The following is a 7,999-nucleotide window of genomic DNA, read 5'->3' as shown; positions in this document are numbered from 1 at the left end:
TGTCCATGCACGACGACGACGACGGCAACCGGACATTTCAATAACAATTACAATGGCCTTGAATGTTGCAGCCTTGACCTTACATTTGAATCAATTAGAATATAAATCCGGAACTGATTGCACAACTGAAGATCGTCGAGCCGTCATCGTCCAGGGTGGTAAATAAATAGAGAGAGCCGAGGAGTATGGGACACATTATGGGCCAAAACAAATGCATGCGTCTTATTTGATGATAACCATTATCTGCAATCTGCTATTACATAAAATAAAATGAATCCTTCCCAAGAAGGGTGGCTGGAAAAAGTTGGGTCATTCGTTCGTACTAAATATTAAATATTACTGCTGCTGATGCTAATACTGCTTGGGTTGAGATGCAGAACTTTAACTTCCTCTTGCTTGGTAAATAATGAAGGAAATGTTTGTTTGGACGATGAACTTATTTGATGCAACTCTTACAAAATATGGTCATCCACACACAAAATTGGGGCATAAATTGATGAAAAGGATGGGACAGGATTTCTTCTTCCTTATTATTAACCTAAACTCTCCAGTTGCATTAATTCAGTGCGCAATCTGCTGAACAGATTCATCGATTTATGCATTAATTTTCTTCCGCATCAAGCTAAAGTTGAAATTTCGGGTGAAAATGGAATCGGTAAATACATATAAAATTGGCTTGTTTTTTTAAGTACTAAATAAAAAAATGTATTAATTTAATTTAGAAATCATTTCTCGTTGCATTGACCATTTTGATGGTGCTGAAGGATAAAGTATCGTCGGGTGAAGTGATTGAGGTTCGAAGCATGCAAGAATGGGATCGTCGCATCATCCGGAATAATAACGGAACGCTAAGCGTCGTTCAGTTCTCTGTCCCATGGTACGCAACCTATTAATTCGTAAAACTTCTTGTCAATTATTTTATCAATTACATTTTAAACAAATATTTTTATGCCCTAAACTAATCGTTTTTTTTAAACAGGTGCGGATATTGCAGATACATGAAACCAGAATTTGTTAAACTTGCTGCCCGGCATCAAGATGTAATTTTCCTGAATGTGGACGCCGATCAACAACAGAATTTAGCATGGAGGATGGGCATTAGATCTGTCCCCACGTATAAATATTTTAAAAATGGTCGAAATGTAGACTCGATTACAACCTGGCGACCATCCGTTATCAATGACCTCATTAATCGATTGAAAAATTGATGCAAGTCGATTGATCATTGCTAAATGTTGTCCCGAAACTACGTTACACTATTTATGCTATATATTTATGTTACACTAGAAGAATAAAATGTACCACGCTATATTGCGTCGTATTATATTGTACATGTGCATATATATCATTCATGAACAAATAACACAAAGGATTTTGTAGAGGAATCTACTCAACAGATTTCAGCTTGCGGGAACCAACCAATATCTGGTTGGTCTTGTCATTTGCTACATTTAAATTATACACCCCTTGATACTCACAAATCTATTAAACAATGACACGATTCCAGTCGTGGTCATTTCATATTTCAACGAATTCAATAAATAATCTGTAGCCATCCGTGATTCCGCTCAGTCGTACGTAGTTAATTACAAAGTGCCAAGTTTAACGAATCTCTCAAATCTCTCTTCTTTCTTAACTTTCTTTTCGCGTATCGCGATCCGCGTAATATATCAATAATAAATAGTCACTCGTTTGCCTTGATTTATTGCGAATAAGTCAAATGTACTTACTACTAATTAATTAAATGGCGAGTGCAAAAATTCCAGCTCAAAAAGTTATCCTTTGTGGTGACTATGGGGTGGGAAAGTCGTCGATATTTCGCAGATTTGCCAACGATACCTTTGTAGCCTCGAATGACCGCAAGTCCACTCTGGGACTGGACTTTTACAACAAGGCCTTTTGCAGTGAGAGTGGTACGGATGGTCACACCCACGCCTGTCAATGTCCCCCCATCAGCAAACTTATGGTGAGTAGTGAGTACGTAGCAGTGCATACGTACGCATGTACATAAGTACGTGCACAATAAGAATATTAAGAATCAAATGATAAATCTGAAGATTGACAATTTTAAAATCAGTAGCATGTAAAGTACACTGAATTTTTAAAAGGTCCAGCTATGGGACACTGGTGGCATGGAAAGGGTCGCAACTGTGACCAGTAGTTATTACAAATTCAGTGAAGCAGCAATTTTGGTCTATTCCGTGGATAATCCAGATTCGTTCAATTCCTTGGCAAACCATTTGTTAGAAGTCGCCTCATTTGCAGAGAACGCTAAAATATTTTTGTGTGGAAACAAAATCGACATAATTACCTCAGATTTAGTGTCAAATGATGACGTTGACAATTTTTGGTACGAAATTTTTCTATTAAATAATAAAACTATCTACCATGATTATGATATTGATTTGCAAAAGAGTTTTAATCTGATTACTAAATCGCAGTGAACAATGCGGGATAGTTTCCGGAATTTTTAAAACGTCCTGTAAAACTGGGGAAGGAGTGAACGACATGTTTGACGAGATTGCTCGCGTAATTTCAACATCGTCACGTTCGCGACATGAATTACTTCAGTTGGAACAGTCATTTAAATTGACCACTGCGGATATCGACTCTGCAGAACAACAACCCGACAACTGTGTCTGTTGACTACGCGTATCAAACAATATGAACTTAATCGCCATCGCTCGCTTAATTAACTAACGTCAAATAATCAGCAATTATTTATTTATGTGTGTAAAAATAACCAAAGATTAAACATCGCAATTTAAATATATAAAATTTCCATTTTTTTAATGCATTAAATGTTTTTCATTCTATTCATCAATTTACGAGTACCACTATGTGCTACAAGTTGTGACCTAAACTGAGACAGTTTGATAAATATTTGTGGCCATCTATCTGTTCCTGTTGTCTCACTTTCCTCTCACCTTTTCGCACGATTACGATTCTGTATCCACTTTTTCTTACATCCACATATTTATGATTGCATTCACATTTTGCCAACACAACACTAACAGCTGCTGAAAAAATCTGGTCAGAAAATAAATCACGTCCCCCACGATGGACACTGTTGAAGAACTTAAGGCTCGTGTTCTAGAACTTGAAAATGAGGTGGCCGAACTTAAAGGGACCTCCACGAGGGGAAGAATCGATAAGATGTCGGCTGAAGTTGTAGACTCGAATCCTTACAGGTGGGCTTAAATATCTGATATTTTGTATTGGAGTTTTAAATTACAACTTTTAATAACCGCACGGAAACCAGTAAATATTTGTTTAACGGCAATTTTACTTTGATTCCTTCACCAGTCGACTTATGGCCTTGCAAAAGATGGGAATTGTTAAAAATTATGAAGATGTGAGAACTTTTACTGTCGCCGTTGTCGGCGTTGGGGGAGTTGGCTCGGTCACGGCTGAAATGTTGACAAGATGCGGAATTGGAAAGGTTCGAAGAATGCAACACACAATCTCATGATAATGAATGTCCTGAAGGATAATGCTGTTTTTTAATTAAAAATTGTTATAGTTGATTCTTTTCGATTACGATAAAGTGGAACTTGCAAATATGAATCGGCTTTTCTTCCAACCTCATCAATCTGGACAATCAAAAGTAGAGGCGGCTAAGAACACGCTGCAATCTATTAATCCTGATGTTGAAATTGAGATTTATAACTACAACATCACAACGGTGGATAATTATGACGACTTTGTGTCCAGGTTGGAAACTGGGTCCAAAACTAAAGGGCAGATTGATTTATTATTAAGTTGTGTGGATAATTTTGAAGCGAGGTAAAATATGCATTATAGTCTTAAGTAATTGTCGTAATATAATACATGCACTTCGATAAAATACTTAGAAGGTCCTGGATAACATTTACATGTATTTAATTACTGTTCCAGAATGACAATTAATAATGCATGTAATGCCATTGGCCTTAATTGGTTTGAGAGTGGGGTTGCCGAAAATGCGGTGTCTGGACACATTCAATTTATCATCCCTGGAAAATATGCCTGCTTTTCTGTAAGCACTACTTTATTTTTTTCTGGTATGCTAATTATGATGGGCATAAGAATTTGTATTTAAATTAATAGTGTGCACCTCCTCTAATTGTATCGACAAAAATGGATGAAAAAATGTTAAAGAAGGAAGGAGTTTGTGCAGCCAGTTTGCCTACGACGATGGGAATTGTTGCTGGTCTGCTTGTTCAAAATTCACTAAAGTAAGTCGCTTTCCTTAATAGAAACTTATGAAAAAGAAGAAACCTGATTAAAATGCAATTCAACTCTGCAGATATTTGCTAAAATTCGGAGACGTATCAACATACGTCGGATACAATGCATTGGAAGATTATTTTCCAACAATGACTTTAAAGCCAAATCAGAATTGTGATGACTCCAAATGTATCAAAAAGCAAGCAGAGTATCAGCTCTACATAAAAGAACATCCGGAAGTATTGATTGAGGAAGTAAAGGAGGAGACTGAAGTTGTGCACGAGGACAACGATTGGGGAATATCTTTAGTGGAGTCTGACCCCACTAATGAAGAAGTGTCAGAGGAAACTAGCTTAAATCTCGTTCCTGGTCTAAAAGTTGCCTACGACATTCCAAGCAAACCTCTGAAAGAGAGTCATCAAGAGGTGGAACTTGATGACGACGCAGGTGAATCTTTGGACGAATTGATGAATAGAATGAAAAACATTTAATGCATTAAAAAAATGGAAATTTTATATATTTAAATTGCGATGTTTAATCTTTGGTTATTTTTACACACATAAATAAATAATTGCTGATTATTTGACGTTAGTTAATTAAGCGAGCGATGGCGATTAAGTTCATATTGTTTGATACGCGTAGTCAACAGACACAGTTGTCGGGTTGTTGTTCTGCAGAGTCGATATCCGCAGTGGTCAATTTAAATGACTGTTCCAACTGAAGTAATTCATGTCGCGAACGTGACGATGTTGAAATTACGCGAGCAATCTCGTCAAACATGTCGTTCACTCCTTCCCCAGTTTTACAGGACGTTTTAAAAATTCCGGAAACTATCCCGCATTGTTCACTGCGATTTAGTAATCAGATTAAAACTCTTTTGCAAATCAATATCATAATCATGGTAGATAGTTTTATTATTTAATAGAAAAATTTCGTACCAAAAATTGTCAACGTCATCATTTGACACTAAATCTGAGGTAATTATGTCGATTTTGTTTCCACACAAAAATATTTTAGCGTTCTCTGCAAATGAGGCGACTTCTAACAAATGGTTTGCCAAGGAATTGAACGAATCTGGATTATCCACGGAATAGACCAAAATTGCTGCTTCACTGAATTTGTAATAACTACTGGTCACAGTTGCGACCCTTTCCATGCCACCAGTGTCCCATAGCTGGACCTTTTAAAAATTCAGTGTACTTTACATGCTACTGATTTTAAAATTGTCAATCTTCAGATTTATCATTTGATTCTTAATATTCTTATTGTGCACGTACTTATGTACATGCGTACGTATGCACTGCTACGTACTCACTACTCACCATAAGTTTGCTGATGGGGGGACATTGACAGGCGTGGGTGTGACCATCCGTACCACTCTCACTGCAAAAGGCCTTGTTGTAAAAGTCCAGTCCCAGAGTGGACTTGCGGTCATTCGAGGCTACAAAGGTATCGTTGGCAAATCTGCGAAATATCGACGACTTTCCCACCCCATAGTCACCACAAAGGATAACTTTTTGAGCTGGAATTTTTGCACTCGCCATTTAATTAATTAGTAGTAAGTACATTTGACTTATTCGCAATAAATCAAGGCAAACGAGTGACTATTTATTATTGATATATTACGCGGATCGCGATACGCGAAAAGAAAGTTAAGAAAGAAGAGAGATTTGAGAGATTCGTTAAACTTGGCACTTTGTAATTAACTACGTACGACTGAGCGGAATCACGGATGGCTACAGATTATTTATTGAATTCGTTGAAATATGAAATGACCACGACTGGAATCGTGTCATTGTTTAATAGATTTGTGAGTATCAAGGGGTGTATAATTTAAATGTAGCAAATGACAAGACCAACCAGATATTGGTTGGTTCCCGCAAGCTGAAATCTGTTGAGTAGATTCCTCTACAAAATCCTTTGTGTTATTTGTTCATGAATGATATATATGCACATGTACAATATAATACGACGCAATATAGCGTGGTACATTTTATTCTTCTAGTGTAACATAAATATATAGCATAAATAGTGTAACGTAGTTTCGGGACAACATTTAGCAATGATCAATCGACTTGCATCAATTTTTCAATCGATTAATGAGGTCATTGATAACGGATGGTCGCCAGGTTGTAATCGAGTCTACATTTCGACCATTTTTAAAATATTTATACGTGGGGACAGATCTAATGCCCATCCTCCATGCTAAATTCTGTTGTTGATCGGCGTCCACATTCAGGAAAATTACATCTTGATGCCGGGCAGCAAGTTTAACAAATTCTGGTTTCATGTATCTGCAATATCCGCACCTGTTTAAAAAAAACGATTAGTTTAGGGCATAAAAATATTTGTTTAAAATGTAATTGATAAAATAATTGACAAGAAGTTTTACGAATTAATAGGTTGCGTACCATGGGACAGAGAACTGAACGACGCTTAGCGTTCCGTTATTATTCCGGATGATGCGACGATCCCATTCTTGCATGCTTCGAACCTCAATCACTTCACCCGACGATACTTTATCCTTCAGCACCATCAAAATGGTCAATGCAACGAGAAATGATTTCTAAATTAAATTAATACATTTTTTTATTTAGTACTTAAAAAAACAAGCCAATTTTATATGTATTTACCGATTCCATTTTCACCCGAAATTTCAACTTTAGCTTGATGCGGAAGAAAATTAATGCATAAATCGATGAATCTGTTCAGCAGATTGCGCACTGAATTAATGCAACTGGAGAGTTTAGGTTAATAATAAGGAAGAAGAAATCCTGTCCCATCCTTTTCATCAATTTATGCCCCAATTTTGTGTGTGGATGACCATATTTTGTAAGAGTTGCATCAAATAAGTTCATCGTCCAAACAAACATTTCCTTCATTATTTACCAAGCAAGAGGAAGTTAAAGTTCTGCATCTCAACCCAAGCAGTATTAGCATCAGCAGCAGTAATATTTAATATTTAGTACGAACGAATGACCCAACTTTTTCCAGCCACCCTTCTTGGGAAGGATTCATTTTATTTTATGTAATAGCAGATTGCAGATAATGGTTATCATCAAATAAGACGCATGCATTTGTTTTGGCCCATAATGTGTCCCATACTCCTCGGCTCTCTCTATTTATTTACCACCCTGGACGATGACGGCTCGACGATCTTCAGTTGTGCAATCAGTTCCGGATTTATATTCTAATTGATTCAAATGTAAGGTCAAGGCTGCAACATTCAAGGCCATTGTAATTGTTATTGAAATGTCCGGTTGCCGTCGTCGTCGTCGTGCATGGACATGAAATGTGTTGAATAATTCAGATATACATACAAATACATACGTATATATTTATGTAATATGTATGTATGTATGAGCGTCGCATGTAAAATTGTAAAAATGAATGCAAGAGAGAGAGGACGTTATGAGATTTTCTACTAAGTAAGCATTGTACAGTAGTTACTTTATTGGACACAATATAAAAAAAGTCAGACAAAAACTAGGCACCACAACAATATAACACTGGGAAAAGTACAGGTAATCATGTACATTAAATACACATTTTTTGAGGAGATCGAAATAACTTTCTAACAAATTTGAATCTTTGTGGAGAGATTTAATGGAACTTGGTTGTCGCACAGAGTTGGATTATCTGTTTCCATTGCAAGTGTGGCCCACACTGTGTGGGTGGATGAAAGCAGCTCATTGTTCCGAAATTGCACCTGTTGAAGTCAAGTTTCTTGATAATTGACTTATCTCGCTTATCTTGCCACTTGGCTACATTGTATTGTTTCACTCACGGT

At 36.7% G+C, this 7,999-nt stretch overlaps 5 protein-coding genes across 5 annotated transcripts; 3 read left to right on the top strand and 2 right to left on the bottom strand.

Moving 5' to 3' along the window:
* Positions 1–11: 11 nt before the first annotated feature.
* On the top strand, positions 12–1,331 carry LOC110842264 (thioredoxin H1-like). The gene is made up of 3 exons (XM_022087977.2): positions 12–655; positions 723–877; positions 980–1,331. The coding sequence occupies exons 1-3, from the start codon at positions 647–649 to the stop codon at positions 1,206–1,208; spliced, it is 393 nt and encodes a 130-aa protein (XP_021943669.1). The 5' UTR covers positions 12–646; the 3' UTR covers positions 1,209–1,331.
* Positions 1,332–1,443: 112 nt separating this feature from the next.
* Positions 1,444–2,793, top strand: LOC110842263 (ras-related protein Rab-1D-like). The gene is made up of 3 exons (XM_022087976.2): positions 1,444–1,966; positions 2,109–2,350; positions 2,442–2,793. The coding sequence occupies exons 1-3, from the start codon at positions 1,745–1,747 to the stop codon at positions 2,644–2,646; spliced, it is 669 nt and encodes a 222-aa protein (XP_021943668.1). The 5' UTR covers positions 1,444–1,744; the 3' UTR covers positions 2,647–2,793.
* A 158-nt stretch (positions 2,794–2,951) lies between these two features.
* LOC110846620 (ubiquitin-like modifier-activating enzyme 5) lies at positions 2,952–4,805 on the top strand. The gene is made up of 6 exons (XM_022093437.2): positions 2,952–3,191; positions 3,307–3,442; positions 3,524–3,786; positions 3,898–4,018; positions 4,090–4,217; positions 4,289–4,805. The coding sequence occupies exons 1-6, from the start codon at positions 3,061–3,063 to the stop codon at positions 4,698–4,700; spliced, it is 1,191 nt and encodes a 396-aa protein (XP_021949129.1). The 5' UTR covers positions 2,952–3,060; the 3' UTR covers positions 4,701–4,805.
* LOC110846631 (ras-related protein Rab-1D) lies at positions 4,709–6,105 on the bottom strand. Its single transcript, XM_022093448.2, has 3 exons — positions 5,532–6,105; positions 5,148–5,389; positions 4,709–5,056 (listed from the first exon to the last, which is right to left on the bottom strand). The coding sequence occupies exons 1-3, from the start codon at positions 5,751–5,753 to the stop codon at positions 4,852–4,854; spliced, it is 669 nt and encodes a 222-aa protein (XP_021949140.1). The 5' UTR covers positions 5,754–6,105; the 3' UTR covers positions 4,709–4,851.
* Positions 6,106–6,289: 184 nt separating this feature from the next.
* On the bottom strand, positions 6,290–6,851 carry LOC110846641 (thioredoxin H1-like). The gene is made up of 3 exons (XM_022093460.2): positions 6,843–6,851; positions 6,621–6,775; positions 6,290–6,518 (listed from the first exon to the last, which is right to left on the bottom strand). Exons 1-3 carry the CDS (start codon positions 6,849–6,851, stop codon positions 6,290–6,292), a joined length of 393 nt encoding a protein of 130 aa, XP_021949152.1.
* Positions 6,852–7,999: the final 1,148 nt, after the last annotated feature.

The sequence above is a fragment of the Folsomia candida genome, unplaced genomic scaffold (genome assembly GCF_002217175.1).
Source record: "Folsomia candida strain VU population unplaced genomic scaffold, ASM221717v1 Fcan01_Sc001, whole genome shotgun sequence".
Taxonomy (NCBI): Eukaryota; Metazoa; Arthropoda; class Collembola; order Entomobryomorpha; family Isotomidae; genus Folsomia; species Folsomia candida.
This window is presented reverse-complemented; position numbering and strand designations above follow the sequence as displayed.

Coding starts and splice junctions, on each gene's coding strand:
- LOC110846641 (XM_022093460.2), bottom strand. Junction 6,519..6,620: donor GTTCAGTTCTCTGTCCCATG/GTACGCAACCTA, acceptor TTTTTTAAACAG/GTGCGGATATTGCAGATACA.
- LOC110842263 (XM_022087976.2), top strand. CDS start 1,745: ATGGCGAGTGCAAAAATTCCAGCTCAAAAAGTTATCCTTTGTGGTGAC. Junction 1,967..2,108: donor CCCCCATCAGCAAACTTATG/GTGAGTAGTGAG, acceptor AATTTTTAAAAG/GTCCAGCTATGGGACACTGG. Junction 2,351..2,441: donor GATGACGTTGACAATTTTTG/GTACGAAATTTT, acceptor ACTAAATCGCAG/TGAACAATGCGGGATAGTTT.
- LOC110842264 (XM_022087977.2), top strand. Junction 878..979: donor GTTCAGTTCTCTGTCCCATG/GTACGCAACCTA, acceptor TTTTTTAAACAG/GTGCGGATATTGCAGATACA.
- LOC110846620 (XM_022093437.2), top strand. CDS start 3,061: ATGGACACTGTTGAAGAACTTAAGGCTCGTGTTCTAGAACTTGAAAAT. Junction 3,787..3,897: donor GTGGATAATTTTGAAGCGAG/GTAAAATATGCA, acceptor TTACTGTTCCAG/AATGACAATTAATAATGCAT. Junction 4,019..4,089: donor GAAAATATGCCTGCTTTTCT/GTAAGCACTACT, acceptor TTAAATTAATAG/TGTGCACCTCCTCTAATTGT.
- LOC110846631 (XM_022093448.2), bottom strand. CDS start 5,753: ATGGCGAGTGCAAAAATTCCAGCTCAAAAAGTTATCCTTTGTGGTGAC. Junction 5,390..5,531: donor CCCCCATCAGCAAACTTATG/GTGAGTAGTGAG, acceptor AATTTTTAAAAG/GTCCAGCTATGGGACACTGG. Junction 5,057..5,147: donor GATGACGTTGACAATTTTTG/GTACGAAATTTT, acceptor ACTAAATCGCAG/TGAACAATGCGGGATAGTTT.